Consider the following 25,503-nt stretch of genomic DNA (forward strand, 5'->3'; position numbering starts at 1 on the left):
CTTGTTCCCTGCCCACTGTAACCAGGTAAGAGCTGTAAAATCTTTTGGGGAGCCTGTATTTGGAGACTCCAGCCTTTGTGCAGTGGGTTAGCCTAGATAACTCTCAGCTTCTTACACCTTTGTGCAGGATGGTTATTTCATGGCTACACATACAAGTCTGATCTCTGTGTCTCTTGAATGTGCACTCATATATTAGGCATATGTTTGAATTCTCCAAGCAGTAGCAAATAAAACTTTAATGGTTTGTGCAAACTAGTTTTCCTGCTTATTCATTTGTTCCTTATTTTGCTACACCAGAGATTCTGGAGATGGTTCATTAGGTTGATGGTGGCTTAGGTAACCCTCCCCAGTTTGATTCTCTTATGCACTGATGGCTCAGACTATTGTCCTTTTCGAGCACAAGGGACATTCAAAGCAAAGACCTGGATATAAATGTTCCAGCCCCTTGGGAAGGAAACCCATAGTTTAGCAATCTATGTAGTTGTGGCAGCAACACTTGATAGACAGAAGTACACAAGTAAAAAATGTTCCAAGAAACCGAGGATATTGCTTTAATGATAAGCAGTGGGGTTTGGGGAAATCATCCTATATAGGCTCCCTGATTCTGAGTGGATGAGAGCTAGAGTTATTATGTTTTTTTATTAAAAATAAACTTGTCAAAGTCCTCTGTAACAGTTTTATTTCAAGAGCACAGCTGAGTTACAATACGGGCTGTGGAAATAGTAAAAGTGCATCTCAAACTGTTATTTCTATAGATCAGAATGACTAGGTCTGGTGGAAAACAGGAAAAGTGATTTTAAAAATTATGTGCTTTGCACTCCTCTGAAGCTGTTTTTTTCCTGGGAGCCCATCTTGATTGCTATAAGTGGACTGCATGAACACAGACACTTAATAAGTGCAATCAGCAAATGGTTCAGTGCTTTTTTGGAGCCACATAACCAGTTTGCCCATAATAAGCATATACCTATGGCATGTACCTCATGTGATACAATGCTTATTAATCAGCATGCAAACAAATGATTACTCTGCTGTGCGTGTGCTACATAACTGAACTACAAAATACATAACTGTATTTTGTCCCACTGAGACCCTCTAAAAAAAACTGCTTTTCATCCAGACAATCCTCAGGATCTGGGCAGTTGCACTTACTGATATCCATGGGTGCTTCAGAGCTTCAGCCGCTGTGATACGTTTGGATGGGTTGATCGTCAACATTTTATTGATGAGATCTTTTGCTTCAGGGGTGACAGTATCCCACTCGGGAGAAGGAAACTGCAAGAGCAAAGGGACAGCACTACTCATAACAATGTGATCAGGAGCTCCCCCTCCTTTTTTGCATCATGCAGTTTGGCCTATTTGCACACTCTCTTTTTCACACGATACAGTAATGCGGATTTGAGATAGGGAAGGGATAAAAGCATCCATTTTTGTAGGAAATGGTCTTTGACATGCACAGGATACTGCAAGAGTTTGTTAATATTTTTACCACTGATTTCCACCCAGCAGCTTTTCTTAAAAGAAAACAAAAAAACAGTTTCACATGGCCAACCTTAAGCCTGGGTGCATTTCTTGCTAATCACAGTCAATGCAAGGCAGTAAACATAGCACAGAATGACCACTGGGTGGGGGCCAGCTGCTAAACATGCTCTGCCAAACCCTTTCTCTGCTGAACTGCCATCCAGCTGCAGGTTTGCCAGCTTGTTAACACACACAGCAAAAAATAAAAGCATCCACGGAGCAGCCCCGCTGCATGGCCCATTTGGCCTTGGTGTGCACTGAGGGGAAGCCATAAGGCCTTGCCATTTAACTGTCACAGAGTGGGGTGGAAGAGGTTGGCAGCTAGACACTATCAGTACTTTGACCAGTATCTTTTTGGTGTGGATTTTCACAACTGAACTTTGTAAACTTTTATTTCCTACGTTCATCCACTTGGTGGGTAAAGCTGGAGGAGAGCCAGGTGCATGGCTGCAATTTGCATGTTCATTCTAGGTCGCCCCATTTGCCATCTGGCCCAGATCCACTTTCTTTGTTCCCTTAATGGCCCATCACCCAGGCGATTGCCTCACCTGGAAGCTAGCCTGACTATTCCAAGAATTAGGAGGGGGGCAGGTATTAGAAAGGGCTTGGTATACAGCCTACTCCCCCTACAAAGCTCACAACACTATCAAAAGCCCTGCATGCCTTGGGATCAGGTACCTGAAGAAAACCTGTTCCTACATAAGCTTGCCTGCACATTGAGGTCAGCAAGGGTGTTCGTGAAGTGAGGGAAGTTGCAACCAAAGAAAGGGATATTTTAATTGTCACTTAGTTATGGAAATCCTTTCCCCAGAGACTCTCACCTGGCTATCTTTTCAACAACAGGAAAATACCTTTTTATTCTCCCAAGCTTTTTAAGCTTTGAGTTTTAACCATTTAAACCTCTGATTTTATTTATTAGGGGGGCCTGTGCTTTAATTGGCCTTTTCTGATTTATTTATTTATTTCTTTTACTGTTGTAAACCAATTGCTTAAAGGGTCATATACAAACCCATGAAATAAATAGATACAAATTATTTCCTTTAAAAAAAGAAAAAGAAATATCCCCACTTAGCTCACTATTTTTCCCCCCTCACAACAAACTTGTGAGGTAGGTTAGGCCAAGAGACTGAGACTGGCCCAAGTTCACTCAGGGAACATCACAGGTGAGTAGGGATTTGAGTCCAGGTCTCAAAGTCCAACCTACTAACTACTTCACCCCACTGGTTCTCAAATAAGCTTTCAGACCTGGTGCTCTGTCTCTCTGTGTGTACAAAACAAAGCGGGAGTTGAGAACTCTTCAAAGAAATGATGGCATGTGAGAAAGGAAGAAAAAACAATGAAGGGATTTGGGGGTGGGATCACTTACATCATAGGCTCCAGCTTTGATCTGCTGGTATAGTCGATGTTGATCCTCATCCCAGAAAGGAGGATAGCCAACCAGCAGAATATACAGAATAACTCCTGTGTGAGACAGGGACAGGCATCGTTATGTAAGCTCCAGCCACACACAGGTGGGAAAAGGGGTTAGTTCAGTGACTCAGAAGCCTGGAGCAGCAGGCCTACACTGTCTGTGAGACTCAAAACTGAAGAGGATGTGAAAAGGCTCCTTCTTGTCTGAATTGTCAATGGTAAGTAGGAGCATTTTTATAGTTCAGGCTGAGTCGTCAGTTAGCATCAGAACCTACCTGACAGGGGGCACTAACAAATGACCAGCTCACTGAGCAATTGGCTATTTAATTAGCATTCACTCATTAACTTGTGGGTAGGTTAGAGTCAAAGCAAGTGTTAACACACATTTTTCAGTGTGTTTCCCCGTCACTTTCCTTACTGCAAAAAATACTATGCTTTGAGGAAGCCATTTCTTGTCCAGTTGTTATCTGAGGGAAGCACCCTCTGTCCCAAACAAAGAAATCACTTGCCACTTAATTGTCAGATACCCTGAATCCGGTTAGTAAAAAGTATCTTGTCAAGTGTCCAGAACAGCATCCATCCTAGCTAAGTAACAACATCCAGGAACCGCAACACTGCAGTCTGCTCTGTGGGCTTGTTTAAGCCCAGTCTTTCCTCCATATCAGTTCATACAGCTGAACGTGGGTGGGACAAGGAAGAAATCCTATTTCTCATCTACCATTTCTACCTGTTCTCTTACACACTATCAGGTCCCTATGTCTGATCTCAGACACCCAAAACACTGTCTGAGGTTTATTATTTTGAAGAAATTTCTTTATCAACAACACACATCACAATGCCCCCTCTCTTTCTGTACTGCATATATGCTGCCCAGGAAATTTTCTTCCACTCTAATAGTTTTTTTGTATGTGGGAATTGAACTTTGAACATCTGGGAATGCCTTGGCAAACTTTTGCAAGGATTGGCACTGTTATGCATGCTAGCAGCAGTAATGCAACATTCAGACACATCAGACCCTGCTCAAAGATTCTTTTGGAATGAAAATGTAACATCAGGTGTATGCTCCTCATCTGTTTCCTACAACATTCTGCAACCCAACACAGGAAAAACTGTTCCTTCCATGTGTGTGCTGTGAAAATGAGGCTAAAGGTAAAACGTTTAATTAAGTGAGTCACTGATGCATCAACATGCCAAATAGGCAACATACACATACAATCTGGCCTCATGAGAAGGCTTGTCCTTTTTTGAGAGCACTATCTGATTTATTTATTTTTAAATCACTGAACTTGCATGATGAGCAACATATGACTGTTGAGAAGCGGACTTTCTCATAGAGACTGCCTGAGACTCCCCTTAAGACTCTTATTCTTCAGAAGTGGCCCTGCTGAGGGGATGACTGCATGTTAAGACATTGCACCAGGACACAGTTTCAGTTCCTACCATTCAGAAGATCTTTGTGGTTCATTATTCACATCAAATTATTTTTTTTAAACACATGCCATAGGAAGCCAGGTGTTTTGCCAGAAAGGAACACATTCCATCTGAAATAGCACCCATTCATAAAGTTTAATTCAGGCCACCTGCGTTCGCTTTCTGCTCTACTGTAACTACTTGTTTGGGTTACACAAGTGAATTAGGCTTACTATGTTTCCTTTTCTCATTGCACAATATGGATAAGAGCTCTTCCCTGAGTCTCAAAAGAATGAGGAGGATAAATAGATTAATGAATGAGAGACTCCTTGATGCTATGGTGAGGGGGGAATATAATGGACTCTCCAAGTTAACAAACATCCAGAGACACAATTTTTAATCTCCAAATTGCTCTTGTGGAAGTTACTCTCTGGTGAATGCTAATCCTATAAATCCATAAACTTTGTAGCATAATGCTTCCTGGCTGCTAAAAGCTCATTCAGCTAGCTAGCCATTCCTCCCACAGGTCATAGGAGTAGGGTTTTGGTTGTAAGATTTTCAGCCCATCGCTTACAAAACATTTCTATGGTTTCCTCTAGCACACATGATTGTGGAGTCACAGATTCATACATGAGTTTGTCATACTGACCAGAACAACTTTGCTATTTTTACTAAGAGCTTTAAGAACAACAACCCATCAGAGGGAGCGCTGAAGTGGGGAGGGAGCCATGCCAGTGCTTTTACAACTGCATTCAAATACAGAGCATAAAATATTTCCCTTCAAAAAGCTTCCCTTATTTTATCATCACAACAATCCTGTGAGCTAGGCTGTGTGGAGAGACTGTGACTGCTCTAAGGTCACACAGCACTCTAGCCATTGCACCACACTGGCTCACATGGGGGTAAAGAATTCTGGTTTTCCATTTGATCCACGGCAGAGGATGACAATGAATGCTCACATCCTCTTGCATGATGTGCTACTAGAATTCTGTTTCCTGTAGAGTTTATCAGTCCACTGACACTAGTTCACACAGCAGCACTGACATATCTCAGAGGTAACCAAGCCCTGTGAACAAGCTAGGGACTGCACACAGTACGAAAGACAGGGAGAGAATCACAGCAGCCTCCATCTCATTCCTTAAAGTTTTATCTTGCCTGTTTAGCCACTTTCGAAACATAACCTCACTTACCACATGCCCACAAGTCCACAGCTTTGCCATAGGGGTCCTTTCGGAGCACCTCGGGCGAAAGGTAGCCTGGAGTACCTGCAAAACCTAGTAAGGCAAAAAGTTACAATATGCAGCTAGTTACACATCATGGGGTCCAGCGGAGTCTTCAGCAAAAAGCACAAGGCAGCTATCAGTCGAATGGGAGAAGAGAATTGCTCTCTAATATTCCCACCGAACCTAGTGTTTGTTCTGCACTAGATACATGCTATCCTGGAGCACCTTTGCTGAAAATCACTCCTAACACCTCGGAATCAAGTCTTCCTGTGCTTGTAGAGCTAGTGCCACAACCTCACTGCCCATCCACAAGAGAAAAGTGTAGGTAGTCTTGTGGTAACCTGATATTGGTTTCCGGGCCTAATTCAAAGTGCTGGTTTTGACCTATAAAGCCTTAAACAGCTCAGGACCGCAATGCCTCAAGGACCACCTCTTTCCATATGAACCTACCTGGACCCTGAGATCATCTTCTGAGGCCCTTCTTTGTGTGCCTCCTCCTTGAGGTGTCAGGAGGGTGGCAACACGAGAACGGGCCTTCTCTGCAGTGGCTCCCCTTCTGTGGAATGCTCTCCCCAGGGAGGTTTGGCTGGCGCCTTCATTATACACCTTTAGGCGCCAGGCAAAAACGTTCCTCTTTAACCAGGCATTTGGTCGATCCGATTTACATCCTAGGCTCTTTTAAAATGTGTTTTCTTTTGGGGGGGATATTGGGTTGCTGTTTTCATTTTCATTAGGTTTTCATTTTCATTCATTTTGTGGTTTTATATCTTGATTTTATTCTGTGAATTGCCCTGAGACCCCTGGGTATAGGGCGGTATATAAATTCAATAAATAATAATTATAATAATAATCTTTAGAAAATAGTCCAAAGGGGAGAAGCCCCCAAACCAGCCCCATAAGAACTCAATGGCCAGCTTCACAGCTATCTCTTTCACCACCGCAATGCCTTTCACTATGTTGGATCTAACCCTTCCTCTCCAGAGGGGGCAGAGACACTCCCTCCATCACCCAGCTCCTGGAGGTACCAAGGGAGGTGTGAACAGAGGGGAGAGATCCTGCCTTCAAGGCGGAATCTTAGGTTGCTTGCTAAGGAGCTGAATCACTCAATGCACTAAGTTAAGCCTGCCCCATATAAAAATGTGTATAGCAGAAGCCATACTAAAAGGTTGATGAATGTTTGTGAGGATTAAAAAATAATAATAATCGTAAACTGATGCAGAAAAGTGGAGCATTGAATTTAACACTGTAAAATGAGAAATCAAAATGGACATGTTTGTTTTTCCCGAGTGTCTATGCAGTCCTAGTTTGCCCCTCAGAAAATAGGCTGCTACCCCATCTAGGACAGCATTTCTGAGCTAACAGAAGGATCTCTTCTAGCCTTGTTGCTGAGATCCTTTTGGGACTTTCTGCATGCAAAGGTTTGTGCTGTGCTACTGAGTTATGCCCCCTCCCCTAACAAATTGCATCCGCCAAAATGTATCTGTGGTTTGAGAAATCATAAATGGATTCCCTTAACAGCCTATGTCTACAGCTCAAAGATACAATAGCAATGTAAGTTATGATGACCTTAGTAAGTTACATTTATAGCTGCAAGTTATCGTGAGTTCATTAAACCACATCTAGTACCCAAGTAGAAAATGCAATTAAATGGCTAAACAAATTGAAGATATGCCACTAACTCAGTAAAAGAAACCTCAGGGGAGAAGAACTAATATAGTTTAGCTAAACATATTGGCCATCGTAACTCAGTTAAGTCAGGGGACTCTACGTAGTCAAAATCAGGGCGGGTGGCATTTTTGGAACTGAAGACTATATTGGAGCAACTGGATCTAAAAATGCTTTGTATATTTCAGCTACACAAAATCCTCACACCTTTTACACAAAAGGCAACAAACCATAAATGGTTGGTGTGTTCCGTTTCTTTCAGTAATGTATTTACTTAGCCTCTTACAAAGCATGACAGATTGCCGTTTGGGGGGTTTGCTTTCTCAGCTTTTAGTTTCCAAAAGCTTATTTATGGAACTAAGGTGGCTAGAACGTTTCTCAGTATTTTTTTACCAAGCCTGCCTGTCAGTCATATAGGAGTTCCAAAGGGACCAGATATATGGAAACATGGGTCTTTTTTTTACCGCTGAATCGAAACAAACGTCAATCCATGGAAAACACAATTGGTGTTTGTTCTTCCCCACACCTTGACCTCACACACATGGCAAGGAATTCCTTAACCCAAGCCAGAAAAAAGCTGGGACTTTGAATGCCACATCACCATACTTCTCAGACCCTTCCTTCTCCTAGCCGAGGTTCTTAAATTATTAGTTATGATTGGCCAAGATTATAATCAAATGCATCAACCACATCAAATGTGCTCCCACGCCTAATTAGTAATAAAATTGTACTGTAATTGATATGCCTGGATTCTTCAGTTGCAATTAATGAAGGCTTCCTGGTCCGAGAGTACTTCATGATTGCACCCATACTCAGGCACAGATAGGCTGGTGCCTGTTGCTTTCTAGCAAAACATTTTGCTCCTTTCTGGGAGGCAGGTGTTCCGGGAAGATGGAGTGTGTAGTGGATCCCACAGGAGTCCCCCTCAGACATTTGTAACACTGCTGCAGGTTATTATGTTCCTATCTAATATGTATTTACACTGCATTAATTATGGTGCATTATCCCATTTAGAAGTGCAGCAATCCTGTTCCATATTTTGATTATCAAACTGAAGCTTACTGAGCTGAGATATGAAAGAGCCTCATTCACTTCCATGCAGCCCCTTCACTCCAAAGCAGAATGACCCATAGAAGAAAAATAACACAGACCATACTTAAGGCAAGTGTGGCTAACTTGTGGTCCTACAAATGTTGCTGTACTACAACTCCTAGCATCTGTGACCCCCTCGCCTCTCTATGTAGTGATAGTTCTAAAATATTCAAAAAAAGGAGAATATGTTTTGGTTGGTGGTTATTTGGGAGTTTTTCCCTGAGGTACTAACCACTGTCATACACCTACTCTGCAGCAGAATAATCCACATGTTTATGGTTTCTAAAGCTTATGCAACAGATATGTACAATGTACTGGGCTTAAGGTCCGAAAATCCTTAAAATATTCACAGCAATTGAGTCCCTTATTACATGAGTGTAACTAGATCCACAGAAGTGTTACACCCATGATACCCAACTTTCCCCCACTCACCAAACCAAGCCTGCTGCTCCCCTTCCACTTCAATGGCAAGGCCAAAGTCAGCCAGTTTTACAGCAGCTCCCTTCAGTTTGGATGCCAGCAGGAGGTTCTCCGGCTATGGGAGGAATCGGTTAGAGGATAAACATACAGAAGCACAACTCTGAAGTACCCGTCAAATCTGCTTAGCCCTCTTCTAATTTCTGAGTCTTTAAAAAACACCACCTGCACATTTTCAATTATAACCATGCTGGTCAGAAAGCATGTCTATGGTGCAGCCCTCCTCTCTCTGCCCCATGCTCAGCATTGCGGATACTTATGTACCCCACTCCCCTCACCATGGGAAGGTGTGGGATACACAGCACGGGTGGCGCTGTGATCTAAACCACTGAGCCTCTTGGGCTTGCCGATCAGAAGGTCAGCAGTTCGAATCCCTGTGACAGGGTGAGCTCCCATTGCTTGGTCCCAGCTCCTGCCAACCTAGCAGTTCGAAAGAACATCAAAATGCAAGGAGATAAATAGGTACCGCTCCGATGGGAAGGTAAACGGTGTTTCCGTGTGCTGCTCTGGTTCTCCAGAAGCGGTTTAGTCATGCTGGCCACATGACCCGGAAGCTGTACATCGGCTCCCTCGGCCAGTAAAGCGAGATGAGCACCGCAATCCCAGAGTTGTGTTCCCTTTACCTTTATGTACCCTGCTCACCTCACCATGGGAAGGCATGGTATACAACATTATTTATTTCCCTCGAGACTGCTTCCTGAACTTCCACTTGTACATTCAAGCACTAAACATCAAGCCCAGGGTGCTTCAGTGTGAATGAAAACAAAACTGGAATGCTCAGAGCTCTCCAAACCAACTGAATGGGTGACCGAGTGGCAACTGCAGTGCCAAGTGAGTATAAAGTGATGCAACATGGGGCAAAAAAATCTCCCTAGAAGCCTATCATCACCAATGGTTACTAGTTATGCTTGCTATATATGCTGCTTCCAGGATCAGAAGCAATAGTATCTGTCTGAACTCTAATTGGTGGGGAACAACCAGAGGAGGGGCCTGTGTCCTATTTATGGGCTAAGCACTGTGGGAAACAGGATGTTGAGCTATGGATGCCTTTGGTCTAACCCAGCAAGGATCTTCTTATGTACCAGCTTCTGTTCTCTCCTGGCCACTTAGCGGGAGCCCTGTCACATGGCTGCGTGGGCCATTTTTCTTGGTAATGAGTGTGAGAAGGGAGTTTTGCAGCACTTCAGTAGGTGGGAGAAATATAGAGGGTGACGTGTATTCTGGAGGAGGGAGAAGAAGGAGCGAAATAACAGAAATGAAGCGTGTGTTTCTTAAAGCAACAGGCAAAGGAATCGCTTATGGTGGTGATTGCAGGTGGGGACAAGGATTTGGAAACAGGACATTCAGGAAGGGCTGTCTCTAAGGGCAACTGCCCCAGGTACTGCATGTTGGATGCCCTGTACTTGATAGTGGAAGTCACAGTCAGCATGCTTGCTGCCTGGCCAGCCCAGCTACCTTCCACCCAGCTGGGAAGGTTCTCCACCTCCTCCCTTCCTAGAGCAAGGGAGGGAGGGAGGTGGAGGAGGAGGTGGCAGAAGCAAAAGGGAGATGAAGGCAATGGGGAGAGCCGAAAAGTGTCATTTTTCCTGGGCCCCGCATTCCCCTAGAATGGTCCAACGTTCACATGTCACAAATCGGTTTTTAAAAACTTACTGGATTTTCCCTGGAAAGGATTAAACTGTGGGTGGGATTTGATGCCAACAACATGGCATGCATGCTGTGAAAATTTTGCATGCATGGTGAGCTCCCATCCCATAATAAGCCAGCCCACAGATAGAACAACTCCCTAATTAGTGAAGAGGTAGCTCATATGGCTGGCTGTTTTGGCAGACAACAGTGTACTAACAGGGCTGTCAGCTGCACCTCAGGACCTAGGATTGCCAACAGCACTGACTGAAGAAACATAGATCAGGTTTTCTTCTCTGCTCAGCTGCCTGACTCCCAGATCACATTCAGCAACCATGTTATTAGTGCATCCACTATAGAGAATTATGGTCAAGTTGCATGCTTACAATTGCAGTCGCCAACAAGGAAGCAGCTGGCTGGCTCAGTAATCCCAAGGCAAACAGCAAAAAAACGCCCCTTGGTTTCTTATTGAGTCCCAGGTACAAGCTACTTGCAGTTGGTTTTGGTTTTTTTCCAGTGAGACACAAAACAGAGTGTGAATCCTCTGACTGCTGCTTATGTCCAAATGAGAAAACATCTTATTTGGAGTAGGAGGTGGAATACTAGGATGGTGATATGCCTCAGCTAGCATCTTTTGGTCAGATTCTGACCATGCCACGTGGTACTCATTTGGCTTATGAGCTACTGCAGAAATGTGGGAAACTGAATTTAAGATTGAGAAAATGAGAAACGGAGAAAACAAAAACCAACAGATCTTTCCAACCCTACCTTTGGTTTGAAGTATTCTTTGATACGCTTACATTTTACAGCTGGGTTAATTAGGAAGGCAGATTTAAAACTGGAGGTGGCCACCTGTATCATTTCAGGCTGAGGGGAGGGCTCACATGATTAAATGTTCCATCACAGTACAGTGGTACCTTGGGTTAAGTACTTAATTCGTTCTGGAGGTCCATTCTTAACCTGAAACTGTTCTTAACCTGAAGCACCACTTTAGCTAATGGGACCTCCCGCTGCTGCCACGCTGCCGGAGCACGATTTCTGTTCTCATCCTGAAGCACTATTTCTGGGTTAGCAGAGTCTGTAACTTGAAGCGTATGTAACCTGAAGCGTATGTAACCTAAGGTACCACTGTACAAAAAAAGTCCCTCCTTGCAGAAAGCTAGGTATCAGCATGAAGGATTTTAATCAAGCTTTCTCCCTGATATGCTAATTTTCTATGGACAGGAATTTGTTTTCGGAGGAGGAGCATTCAGTCCAATGCAATTAGAAGGTCGTACAGCTCCGAAAGTTTACTACTGTACGTCTGAGAAAACTAGGACCTATGAAATCTACAGACTTCAACCACTTAACAATTCTATTTCTATCGAAGCTATGCTACCATCTACTTTCTATCAAAGTAAATCATCCAGGGTATGTATGTTGGGTGTAGGAGTTGGCTGCAGAAGGGATACACTTTTAGTCTTACAGTTTATAAATATTTTACCTTTAAATCCCGATGCACTACACCCATCTGGTGGCAATGTAAGACAGCTTCCAGGATCTGTTGAATGCAGTGACTAGAGAGAGGAAACACAGTCACATTACCTTGGAAGGGGTCAGGAGAAGGCTTTAGGCAAGGTTTCCCAGCAGAGTCCTCTCTGCACTGCTATCTTTTTGCCATTTCCTATTTTCCCCTTCCCCTTTCCTGCTAGCAGCCATGAAGAATGGCTCAGTGCCTTTCTCTGTGGAGCCAGGCTTACCAACAGGACGGGAAATGAAATAACCATTGTAATCTGATTGCCATTGAAACTCTATTACAGGAGGGCATTATTGGAGGCATTCGGGTTCTTCCGTGAGAGGAAGAAAGAGCAAAGCTGGCTGCTTTATGAGCATGCAGTGTTGCAGAAGCTAATGAGCAAAAACCACTGGATCGGTTTCTCACAGAAATTATGGCAGTAGATGGGGTGGCAAGTTCATGATCACTTTTCTCATGTTGGTAGGTCTCACTACGACAGCTTGATGAGACACACACATCATGTTGCAGGCATGTGGAAAACAGAGAATGAAGGCCCAGGTGCCAGAACAGCTGTCTGCAAAATGAAATGGCTCTGTTTACGTTTTTGACAGATGCTAATAAAGCAATCGTTTATAATGTTCTGGGCATACAGGAAACTTAATAAAAGCTGTTTGCTAAGAAGCACACCAAGCTGATATGCCAGGTGATTGTAAGCATGTGTGTGTTGTTAAGGCTGCAAGTCTATGCTTACTTACTCAGAAGTTAAGTTCAGTTGAAGCTGGTGTGACCTATTTTCAAGTAAGCATCTTTGCACGGCAATAGTCATCTTACTAGTTTAATTCATTGTCCCACAAAGCCAAAGAATCAACCTCCACCCCAGCCCAAGAGTCACTATCCAAATTAAAAGCTGGCAAACTTTTAATTAAGGGCATTTCAGGGCAACCTGCTTGTTGAGCATGCATCCTGATTTATTTGCAGAGCAATCACACAATGCTGGTTATTTGATGAGCATTTGCCCTGATAATTTGTGCAGAGGTTAGATGGCATTGCATCAAAGCAAGTGCCATTTTACACTTTCCACTATATTTCCCAAGCACTGGGAAAGGACCAGGGAAAGACAGAGGCTGTCGGTGCTGAGAAGGGAGCAGATTTGTCTGAGATCAGGGTGAAAAGGGAAGACAGAAGTGGGCACTGCAGTTGCAGTGTCTGTTTTTGTAGCTGCTCCCACCGCAGCTCCCTATATCAAGAAGTAAGGAGCAGGGCCAAAAAGGGCTGGTTAAGGAGGTTTCATGGGCCAGATGCAGTCCGTGAGCCATCAGTTCCCAGTCCCTCACCTAGAGTCACACTGTATCACAGATTGTGCCTATATTGTGTATGAGCAGCTGCAATGGCTCCACTCCCACCCCAAAACAAGGCACACACCAGTACTTTTTCATTTACCCTGATCATTGCTGGCCCATGATGTCTGTCATCATGAATCTTACTTTTATTTGGACTACTGGCTGTCTTTGGATTTTAATTTTATTGTGTCTATTTTGCATATATGCGCGCACGCACACACACACACACACACACACACACACACACACACACAGAGAATATATGCACTGTATTTTGTATTGTTGTTGGACACTGCCTGCTTACATGACAAGAAGCATAGTGTAGCAATACAAAAAGATTGAAGGCAAAACTAATCAGTGACAGAGATAGAGATAAGCAGCAGGTTCTCAGCCTTGTTGCCTGTCAGCCTCAGAGATGAAGTGTTGTACAGTTTTTCCTAGGCACGTATTCTTTCCCCCATACCCACCTGGCATCTGCTTCACTATAGTATTCTCTAGCAACGATGTCCTCAAACAGTTCTCCGCCTGTCACCCTGTGAAGAAATTAAAGAGGAATCAGTCCCAGCTCCAGACATCCTCCTGCTGCAAGGGACGGAGGAGAAAGTCAAGGCAGTTCACGTTTAAAGGGGGGAGTGTGCTAAACCCACACTTTCCCAAGTAACACACAAAACAAAGAACCATCTTTTGAAATGCACACTTCTCTGAATTTTGCAATGAAGTTCTGCAGCCAAGTAATGTATACATTTTTTTTTAAACCATATACTAGGGTAAAGCACCCATAAGAATGCCTGTATTAGTGGCAATGAGATACAAAATGTATTTTATTAATGAAAACAGCTCTGAGCACACACTTTGTATGCAGAAGGTTGGAGGAAGAACTTTCTGATGTTAAGAGCTGTGGAAAAATGGTGGATTCTCCTTCCTTGGGGATTTTTATGCAGAGATTGGACGGACATCTGCCATGGATGCTTTAGTTGAGATTTCTGCATTGCAGAGGGTTGGATTAGGATTACCCTCAGGGTCCCTTGCAGTTCTATACAGTTCTATAATTCTATTATTCTACAATAGCTAGCAGTGCTATTCATCCTATCAGATTTTTTTGCCTCATTCTGCAAACTGTAGGACCGTAATTCTGGAGGAAATGATGAAATGGGCTATCACCATTTCTCCTTTGTTGTCTTAATATCTTGCCTCGTGTGGGCCATATGCTAAGCATGCAGAACAGCAATCCCCGCTCAAGTAACCTTGCCAACCTCACTACTTCCTCGCTAGCCTTCTTAGAATTTCTCGTGGAGCATTCCTACTGTGATTTTGCTTGCTGGATAGGAAGGAGAAATTAAGAGCAGCCTGAGAAGGAACAGGTTGGAACGGGAGATGTATCAGCGCCGTCTTGGATGCCAGACCCCTCTGTCTCAAAGGAGTAACAAAGAAAAACTGCAGCGCCAGGCAGGATCTCTTAAAGGATTTGGAGAACAGTGCAAGAGCAGCTGGTCCTCCAGAGACTTCACATTCAATATGCTAATTGTTGCTCTAAGAAGCTTGAAGGGCTGATCTGCATAAAGAGCAGTGCTAATTCTCTTAAAGCTGGATGCTGCAAAACGCTTTGCGAAATCCAAGCCACTTAGCTGCTCTGCTTTCTAAAAGGGTTGGACACAAGCTACCCAACTGTGATAGGGCACCAACTTAACCTGGAGACAGCTTTTAAGGAAGTTGAAGGTTGTTTGGCAGAGCCATTGTAGTCTGTGATGCACTACATACCAATTTATTTGTCTCTTGTCAAATGGGTTTTGCAGGGTTTTGACTCATTCCAAAGTATTTGTTTGCCTCGTGATGGTAGAGAGACAGAAAATGTGTGCATGAGGCATGTGGGAAAATGGCTCCATCACACCATGTTCACTTTTCAGTAGGTGGGTGGAGAAACTCTATGATCTAAGTCCACTTTGGACTGAGTAGCTCTCAAGCTGTGTGTGTGTGAGAGAGGTAATGCTCCCATAGTGATTCACAGAGTACTTAACATGCATATGAAGATTTATTCATGTTCCGCCATTACTTACAGGTCAAATATCAGGTAGTGGTGTGCCTCCTCTGATATGCTGTCATGAAGCCTCACTGCAGAGACAAAAATGGAACAGGTTACCAGCCAGAATAAACTTATTATATTCAGAGGTAAATCTACTGGTCTTTCACCTTGGTCCATTGAGCTGAAATACTTCCCTAGTGCAATGCAGGCTGCAAGTGTATGAAGTGGAACCACACTTCACCTCACCTATATTCATGTATGTATTTATTTTCTGACATTGACAGCCTTTCCTCCATCACTGAACCCAAGGTGAGATCCATGTTCCAGAGGGCCACTGATCGACGCACTTACCAGACCCAGGCCCACTTAGCTTTATCAAAGTAGTGGCGTCATATACCTTCAGAACATGTCCTGGGAACCTTCCCCATCTTGCCATATATTCTATGCTTCAAAATGTTGAAAAGGAGGTAAACCTTCTGCAACATACATGCATCCAGGGAGTATTTTTTGATCACTGAAGTCGACTTTACTGACCTTGGCAAACACTGCCGTTTTTCTGCTGAAGGTCTTTATGACTGCAGACCGTCAAGTAACAGAAACAATGGTTTCCATATAACACGGAAGAGGGAGAAAAGAAACAGTGGATTTCAATGGAAAGAAGGCAGACTACGGGCCAATTCATGGGACCTATTGTGTGTGTGCCCAGGTGTGGGTTGAATGGATTTGCTTTTCAGCTGAGGATGTGCTAAAGTGCTCGTTTGTTTGTTTATAATGTGCCTGAATTACTTGTCAGCCTTACAAAGTGGAGCCAAGTACATTTGTTTCTCCATTCAGCTCACTGATGGCTAACTGGATAGTTGAACACGCAATGAAATGATCGGGCAGCTTTGCCAGGGACTCTGCTGCAGTTTGAATCCACCATTCCCCATATCTCATCCATGTTCAGGGAAACAACAGATCTTTATTGTGGGATCGGTGCATCTCATGCATACAAGGTTGGTTGGTTTTTTTTACTGCATTCATATGAAATCATTGTCATCAAAATGCCAGTCTGTATTGTTTTCTCCCTTTAATTCAGATTTACCCTTTCCATGTAAATTAGATGCATTTTTTAGAAAAAAATCTTGCCAATGCCTTATGTGTATGATATTTCAACAAGAGCTTTGTGATCTTACCACCACCACCCCACAAAAAAACCACATCATTTACCTCTAGCTGCTAGATCGTGCAGACTCACAACAGGGAATGGATGACAGCATCTCACTCTGACTATAAACTTTCCTGAGGCTTTGGGCCAGCCATTGTTAGAATGAGTCAGGCCTAGCTTGGGAATTCCAGGTTTATATTCTTTTGAGAACTGGGCTGCAATTGTATGCAGCCTAAAACACTAACATCCGACAGATTTCCATTTTAGGGTGAAAGCTGAAATTCTTCAAAGGGAAAAAACAAATCATACAGTTGACCAAGGTGGCTCTTCCCACTATTCAGGGTTGTACAGTTAGAACTCAGCAGCTAATAACAGCCAGTAGATGCCCCAGCCCAGGTGACAGCAACCTCTCTATATCTCCCTTCACCCTGCACTCAATGCCTAATATCTTCTCTATATCCCCATATCCCAAAGATTGCTGCCATTTGCTTGGCTTGATAAACACAGCTTCAAAGGCAGTCATGCTAAGACAGTACTATGGCAGGCAGGGCAGGGGTTTTTTAGCGGCTTGGCTTGGTGATGGCATTCCCTCTGACCTTTTCCCTCCTTATTGGTGCCAGATATCAAATTATCCTGGCATCCTCCAAGGATAGCTTCCATAGCCGAGGGAACACTCCTCCTCCATCATCCACAACTCAGGCAAAAGACTGGGAATGGAATGAGAAACATGTTGGAACAGCCTTGATGTTCTCTGTGTGAGACTTCACACATACAACCTCCAGGGAATCCATTCTATATTTTTCACAATGTGGGGGCTGTGCTTAAATTTAACAATTATATTTTTTTCTGAAGGCTTAAAAGGAATATTGCTGCACCTTTAAGGGTTGCCTATAAGAGACAATTTCACCAGGTTTGCTTTTTCTCATCAGGGAAAATACTGTGATGAAAAAAATAGCCCTTAGAAGAAAAATTGATAGAATTATTACAGTCGATTTCCACAGATGTAAACTTGACAGAAATGGTTATTATCCTCTGCAGTACAGAGTTTGCACTACTGCAGCCTGGTTTAGCTGCTGAAAATGTGATTAGTCAATCGTTTGGGATGTCACAATGCCATTTAGATAAATGCACATTATCAAAATATCCCTTGACCCATGCATATTTAAATATTACTATTTAATCTAATCTCAGTATGTTCTAGAATGACGAGATATTTCTGAAAAGTGTGTGTGTGTGAATGCATATTCCCAATGGTGGGCAAAAAAATGGAGGGAGAAACGAAAGAGGGGGGAAATGGGTTTATATGTATTTATGAAAAATCTAAGCAGAGCAATTTCAGCTACTGAAATTTTAATCACAACTTCTGCATAACCTTTGGAAAATATCCAGTTATCTGATTCCTGCTATCACCAGAAAATTATTTTGTGCTAAGATACATTTCCAAATGTAAGAACAATCTAACAATCAGCTGCAAGAAGCCTGGGAAGACACCCAAAGAATCCTTAACAAGAAGAATATGAGTTGTTTCATATAATAACAGAAATGGTTATTATGAACAGTCAGAGGAAGGGATCCACATAATTCAGAGGCATGCATGTCATTCTTGATTTTGAAGGAGGTAACCTCTCTACTTCCCATATTTCTTTAAACATTTAATATTACCCACTAGAACATAATTCCAAAAAAGGCCAGGATAAAGAGGATGCTGATGTTGCCTAATGAAAAAATGTTTTTTAAAAATAAAATTTAAAAATCCACAAGTCATCTTCTCACCGCAAAATTATTCCATTTACAATATAGGGGATTGTTTTAAGGAACACTGAAATAATACATGTGAAGTGCCAGTCTAAAGTGATCTATAATACAAGTGGGGCAAGTGCCACAGGAGCCAACTCTTAGTGACCAAGGTCCTTTTGCCCCTTCCATAAAATATTTGAGGGGGCCAGGGGCTCCAAAGTTGATGGGAAGTGCCATTTAAATGGTGTGCATGTGCCACGTATTGTGAGTGATTATGCGAGGCAGGGCTTTCTGGGACCCCCAATACTTTATTCAAGCTGGCACCCTAGGTGAGTGCCATTGCACTCAAGTCCTGCATGCGGGCTTCCTATAGGTATCTGGTGAGAACAGGATGCTGGACTAGTCGGGCCACTGGCCTGATCCAGCATGGCTCTTATTTTGTCCTTATGTCTTGTGTTCTTAATAGATTACATGATGAGGAACAATGACATATGAGCAGAATGCGGGACAAAGAAGAAACAAAGTGCCAGTACCTGAAAGACAGGTAGGTAGGGCAGAGATGAGAGAAGAATAAAAATCTGCCCTCTTGTTGCTCTGGCAAGGAGTCTTTCTTGTAAAACACATGCTTCCCTTTGCAACACTTCATCTTTGTCCCCTTGCAAGTTTGACATGAAATTCATTTTTCAAAGTTATCATAAATACATCACAACCTTTATTAAAATTTTGCCATCTAATTTTGATTTGCACTGAACTTGCTGTGAGATTTATTAGGGCATTTTCATTCAAAATTATCACATCATTATTTCAGAGAATGATGGGTTTTGCTATGCTTGAATGAATTTTTCTTTCTTTCTTTCCACCTCTGTGTATTTGAAGATTTGAGGCATGGCCATTACTCCTATCTATTTGTTTTATTTTTCATCTTTGGCTTCTGCATTTTGCTGCTAACTTTCAGAGATATGTGCTTACCCAATTTCCCTCATTTGTGCTAAGAGTTATTACTTCCTCTTTTTTGTTGGTATTTTAATAGAAATGTTAATAAATTTATGTAATCATAATGTTTCCCCACCACACCAATCATTTGTTGTTGCTGTTTTCTAAACAAAACAAAAAACAAAACAAGCAAACCTATATGAGGCCAAACAATGAGAACCATGCCTCATGTCCCTTCTGTCTACTTTGGTCTTCAGTCATAGTTTTCCTCTATATACCTCCACCGAAAGGTAAGTCTTGATCAGTACAGCTGAGCTAATGGGTTTAGAATTGTCCTGCTAACACCAGTATACACTTAATTCTGGGGCACAGTGAGGCAGTTGCTTCTGGCTGAATGGCAGGGAACAGTGAAGAGGTACAGAAAAACAAGTAAGAAGACATCAGGAATCACAAGACAGAGAAACCAGTAGGAGAACACTTCAATCTCCCAGGATATTCTATACAAGATCTCAAAGTAGCTGTCATATTACAAAAGAATTTCAGAAACAGACTGGAAAGAGAAGTCGCTGAATTACAACTTATTACCAAACTTAAAACCATGGATAGACCTGGTCTGAACAGAGACATTGGATTCTTATCTCATTATACATGATAAAGCTATTTTTAGCCATCTCACCCCTTGCTTTTTCCTGTAAGACCAATTGCAGTTGTTAACAGTCGTCAACAGGTTAACCACACCTATCAGCCAATCACCCATTCCCACCACCCTTCTGAGTAATACCCCTCCCCACTATATATAAGGGTCTGGTGACTTCTGTTTCAGTGTATCTGAAGAAGTGTGCATGCACACGAAAGCTCATACCAATAACAAACTTAGTTGGTCTCTAAAGTGCTACTGGAAGGATTTTTTTTATTTTGTTTTGACTACGGCAGACCAAAACGGCTACCTTCTAGATAAGAAGAAGGGCCCTGTTGGACCTGCCTAAAGGCCTACCCAGTCCAAAATTCTGTTCTTACGCTGTGGTAAACCACTGAAAGCAGAACAACACTCCCCAAACAGTATTTAGAGGCATACTGCCTCTGGCAGTGGTCATAGAACATAGGCATTGTTGACTAGTGGCTATTGATAGCTTTACCCACCATGTATTTGTCTAATCCTCTTTTTAAAGCCTCCCAAGTTGGTGGTCATCACTACCTCTTGTGGGAGCAAATTCCATAGTTTATGCTCTGTGCAGGCCAGGTGCCCCCTTGAGTGGCCTGCTGCTTTCAGTTACGGTGGACCATGCTGTGCCAGTCCAGTTGACTTCTGTATGTGGAAGGGGGTGTATGTGGAAGGGAGTGGCATCATCTGTGCTGTGCCTCACATGGCAAAATGTATTGAACTGGCTCTAGTTACTTCCTTACTTTTGGCTCAAGGGCTGTGGAATTATATCCGTGAAATGAAGTATGCTCTGCGAGTGCTTGGCCTGGGATAAGGCTCCTTTCGGGTCCCCAGCAAAGAGGCTGAGCTGTTCCTTCATGCTAACAGCAATGTACCCTACAAGCAGCTGCTTACTCACCAGGCAATATCAAAGTCCTTCCTCCTCCTCTATCCCAATTTGCCACAAGAATTAGAAAGGAAACAGTGGGGGGGGGGGGTTGACAGGGAGAGAGAAGGGCACCAGAAGCTGTCTCTACATAGATTCGGTTTGTTATGCTCTCTTGAAGGACCAAATGGTTCCATAATTGGATTTCACACCTCAATAAATTAATGCCAGCTATTCCATTCAAGTGATGTTGGTTAAATCAGATTGGTTAATTGAACACTAAAGGAAGAGAAGGATCCCCCCCCCTAAAAATGACCAAGTTGGGTGTTCTAAGCACATCAGGGTGAGCTGAGACAGCATACACATATCTGTACACAAGACACGGTAAAGGTAAAGGTACACCTGACCATTGGGTCCAGTCGCAGACAACTCTGGGGTTGTGCACTCATCTTGCTCTATAGGCCGAGGGAGCCAGCGTTTGTCCTCAGACAGCTTCCGGGTCATGTGGCCAGCATGACTAAGCCACTTCTGGAGAACCAGAGCAGTGCACAGAAATGCCATTTACCTTCCCACCAGAGCAGTACCTATTTATCTACTTGCACTTTGAACTGCTAGGTGGGCAGGAGCTGGGACCGAAAAACAGGAGCTCACCTCGTGACACAGAGGTGCCTGCTATTATACATGTATAGTTTTTCAGGTAAGGAAGTTGCAGAAGAACTATCATGGCTTTGATTAATTGACTAGTCAGTTGCTGGTTTTAAGAGTGTGCTGTGCAGGAGGGTTTAGGGACAAAATTTACCTGGGCAGGCCCTATTCACACGTGCAGCAATTATGTGCTTGTAAATGAGGACTACATGGGCAGAGCCACCACCATTAATTATCCCCACCCACTTTACAACCTTAAGTGGCATCCTTTGTAGAAACCAGACTTTGTTCCACCAGGTGGCTTTGACTCCTGACCTCTCTCTCTAATTCTAGGCTATCTATTCCACCCATTCAGCCCTGCAGAACTACTTCCCCTAAATTTCTCTGTCTCTTGATAATGCCTTACCTGCTCACTCTGAGGATAATCTCTCTCCTGATTGCACTTATTAAAATTCAGCCCTCCATCCAAAGACATGAATGTTCCTATATGTGTCCATGGAAAAGGAGCAAGCAACTCTGACACTGTTACTTAATCGCCACCTAAGATTTCCTTTGGTTCACCTGGCCAAGTCTACCATCTTAGTCTTTCTCTTAATTGTATCCTCTCTAATCTCTTTGTCTGATTTCTCTCTCCAGTATTTGATCTGGGCTAGGAGAAAAGTGATAGCTGGGATAGAGCACAGCTGGGATAAAGTGAGGGAGGGTTGGATCGTTTAATTAAAATGTCTCCTAAGGCAGCTTACAAAAACAATGAACCAGTTGAGCACCATAAAACATCAGGCAATGGCACAGTGTCCTCCAATAGATCTTAGAAGGCCAAGCCAAAGGCCAGCTTACAAGGTACCAGTGGCTTGTGGTGAAATTTTTCATAGAGGCACCAGCTTGTGAGGACAATGGGGGGCAGTGTTGCAAGCATGAGCATTGCGCCTCCCTCCCTAAGCCAGGCAAAAGTTTCCCAGGCTTTGGGAAGGAGAAGCCAGGTCTCTGACATGATACTGGGGCCCTCCTGCTTCCTTCCCAAAGCCACGTGGGTTTTGGGAAGGTGTTGGGAGGGCTCTTGGACCCATCAGAGCATCACACCTCCTTCCCTGAGCTGGACAGAAGCTTCCCGGGCTTTGGGAGGGAGGGGAACATTTGGGGCACTAGCCTAGTCCCCCGGTCCACTGATTGCATGCCACTGAGTCCAACCATGGTTGTTCTGAGGGGGTTCCCAGCAACAGAATGGACCTGCCTGCCTTTTGCTTTGCTCTTTGTTCCTTGTTTTGTTTTCTCATCCTGCCCAGTGGCGTAGCGTGGGTTGTCAGCACCCGGGGCAAGGCAAGTAATTTGCGCCCCCTAACCCGTGGATTTGCGCCCCCTAACCCGTGGATTTGCCCTAACCCCAGATGTTGCGCCCGGTGCGGCCGGCCCCCCCTGCACCCCCCACGCTACGCCACTGATCCTGCCTGTAAATAAAATGTTTCTCAAGGAACAACCTTTGTATTCTTTGCCTTGTCTGAACCCTAAAAGAACCTCTGCTCTTGGCAGAACATTCATAAGCAGAAGGTTCCATGTTTGATCCCTGAAATCTCCAGATTGGACTGTATGCATGGGAAGCTGCCTTGTACGGAGTCAGACAATTGGTCTACCTAGCTATCACACAGGCAGTGGCTTTCCTGTGTTTCAGGCAGGAGACCTTCCCAGCCCTCCCTGGAAATGCTGTAGTCCAGAACAGGCAGCTGAATGATTGCATGGGCCATAGAGGCTTTGTTTCAGAAAAGGCAGACTTATGGGGATTTAATACTGCATAGCCTCTGTTAAGAGATTATTCAGACTCGTCCACCAACAGGCCCTGGGATCATGAGACTCCTTGAAGAGCTGTTCCAGTCAATAAAGAGTCGTTCTGGGGAAGAAAAACAAGGACTCTCTGCTTCTTGCTCTGCTCAGCTAGAACCTCCCACTCATTCCATCAGGAAGGGTCCAAATTGCTCGCCTGCTTTCAGCTCTCCATCTTTCTAGAAGTCACAACATAAATGCAGTTGCATAAAAGGCATGCCTCTTTTATGAATAGCGAGCAACTGAATTATTCAATGAGCATGAAAAGGTTTGAATAGATGGATTGGAAAAGGCACACCAGACCTTCACTGTTATAATTAGAGGCAGAGCAGAATAGAACGACTCCTTAACATGCAACACCACCGAAGCATAAAGGAGACCACTTTAGAGCGATGCCTTTTGACTCTAGAACTGACCACTTGGATTAAAGCAGAGCTGCTTTAAAGTGGGGGGGGGATGCTAGGGGACCCATTCATCAATGACTACAGTAGATATTCAACCATAAATCCAAAACTAAGCTTAACTATGGGTGCAGGTGATGCTATACAAAATGCCTCTCTGAGCATTCAGAATCCAGCATCTGAACCAAGACTACATTTTTTTCTCTCTCCCCTCAGCAACACTGTAAGGAAGATTAGCTAATTATGTGTTGAGTGAAGGAATTCAGCTGCAGGGAGGGAATAAGCCACCACGGTAAAGCTAGTTACAGAGCTGGATGCAACAGGCTAGGACAGGCTTCCTCTACCTTGGCCCTCCAGATGTTTTTTGGCCTACAACTCCCATGATGCCTAGCTAGCAAGACCAGTGGTCAGGGATGATGGGAATTGTAGTCTCAAAACATCTGGAGGGCCAAGGTTGAGGAAGCCTGGGCTAGGACCTAGTCCTCCCTTCCACCCAAGACTGCTGCTTACCAACTTACAGCCTTGGGCAAGGAAGCTCTCCAGCATTCCTGTAGCAGGGAATTGTGAAAACACATAGGCTACTGGGGTAAGCTTTGCAGGACGCAAGGGATGTTGGGCCACCGTTAGGAGCCTATTTTGACCCCCTACAGCACTGACCAGGATGCATGAACATTACACAAGCATAAGACAGCAAACTGATTGATAACGTTAATCTATTTTGCTATTATCATTTTACGTTTACTTATTTATGTAGTTTGAGAGGGACAAATCCCTTCATAGAGTACCCCTCTTTTTATTATGTTTCAGACAGGGTGGAGTCAAAGTGACTGCCTTCCTCACAATTTTAAATAAAGTGAAGATTCAACACAGAGGACGTGTCTCGTAAACTAGGGTCAACCCAGCCCCAGAAGCCAGGGGTTCAGCCCTTTGCACATGGCTCTGTGCCACCACAGAGATCACTCTGCTCCTCCTGGCAGCATCAATTCTCCTCTTTAATTCCAGCCTGCAGCATTTTGGTTCATTTTAGATCATCAGTAGATAATTACCCTGTTTGTGCTGCTTTCATTGGGAACTGTACTCCTGAGTTTCCAGGCAGCAGCGAACAGTGGGGGTGTGAGGGGAGGAGAGGAGAGAATGGCTTTCTGGGTATAAATAGCTACCAGATTGGTCTTGTTCAGTTATCTTGCTCTGTTAACACAATCCTGTCTGTTCCCACAGAGTAGCACTGCCACTCTATGCAGCTCACATCTGAGTCTCCAGGGAGAAGGGCAAAAAAGGAGCAGGGGGCAGAGTTGCCAGATGACCAGAGGGAACCGTGGCACAGCCTGTTCTTGTGCCTTTAACAGCAGCTTTGAAAATCAGCAAGTGAAGCTTTTTCAATATGGAGATGAAATGTAGGTTGCAGCTCTTATTTCCAAGGTGTGTGTGTATATATATATCTGTTAATTTCTGAAAATCAAGCTGCTGTTCAAAAGCAGTGTTACAGCGGCTCAGCTCGTTGAAAAGCTGGCAACCCTAATAGGGTATCAGATGGCCCAGCGAAAAGATTAGAGTTAATGATATATACCATACATTTAAAGTGCACACACACACACACACACACACACACACCAAGAATCCTAAGAACTGTAGTTTACCCATTACAGAGCTACAGTTCCCAGCACCCTTAACAACTATAATTCCCAGGTGTGTGGGTGGGTGTGCTTTAATAGTGTTCTAAATGTATATGCAGCCTGTGACATTTGCATAAAAACAGGAAATGCAGAAGAAATAGCTTTCTTCCAGCCCTGCAGAACAAGCAGCATCCCTCTTCTAACATAAAATATTAAAGGTGTAGGGGACGACACAGGAGTCCTGTCACTCTCCTTTGCATCTGAGCACCCTAACAAAAGGGAAAGCTAATGCTGCGTGCAACAAAACAGACACAAAAATGAAAAACTGTGGTATTCAAAGCAGGCCCACTGAAATTAATGGGTCCATCTTTGCCACGTCCATTAACTTCTATGGGTCTACTCTGAGTAAA

General features: G+C 43.6%; 1 protein-coding gene across 3 annotated transcripts in view; it reads right to left on the reverse strand.

Moving 5' to 3' along the window:
* The window catches only part of CAMK2A (calcium/calmodulin dependent protein kinase II alpha), a 105,342-nt gene that overhangs the window by 24,402 nt on the left and 55,437 nt on the right, over window positions 1–25,503 (reverse strand). For all 3 annotated transcript variants that reach the window (XR_014153867.1, XR_014153868.1, XM_081851446.1), the window contains exons 4-10: window positions 15,311–15,365; window positions 13,724–13,789; window positions 11,905–11,977; window positions 8,751–8,853; window positions 5,529–5,612; window positions 2,885–2,979; window positions 1,150–1,272 (exon numbers count right to left, since the gene is read on the reverse strand). Coding sequence is in view for 1 of the 3 variants with exons in the window: in XM_081851446.1 (XP_081707572.1) it covers window positions 1,150–1,272; window positions 2,885–2,979; window positions 5,529–5,612; window positions 8,751–8,853; window positions 11,905–11,977; window positions 13,724–13,789; window positions 15,311–15,365 (599 nt within the window). In the remaining 2 variants the exon portion in view is untranslated. The remainder of the gene's footprint in view (window positions 1–1,149; window positions 1,273–2,884; window positions 2,980–5,528; window positions 5,613–8,750; window positions 8,854–11,904; window positions 11,978–13,723; window positions 13,790–15,310; window positions 15,366–25,503) is intronic.

Source organism: Podarcis erhardii, assembly GCF_964252035.2.
Source record: "Podarcis erhardii genome assembly, chromosome: 2".
Taxonomy (NCBI): Eukaryota; Metazoa; Chordata; class Lepidosauria; order Squamata; family Lacertidae; genus Podarcis; species Podarcis erhardii.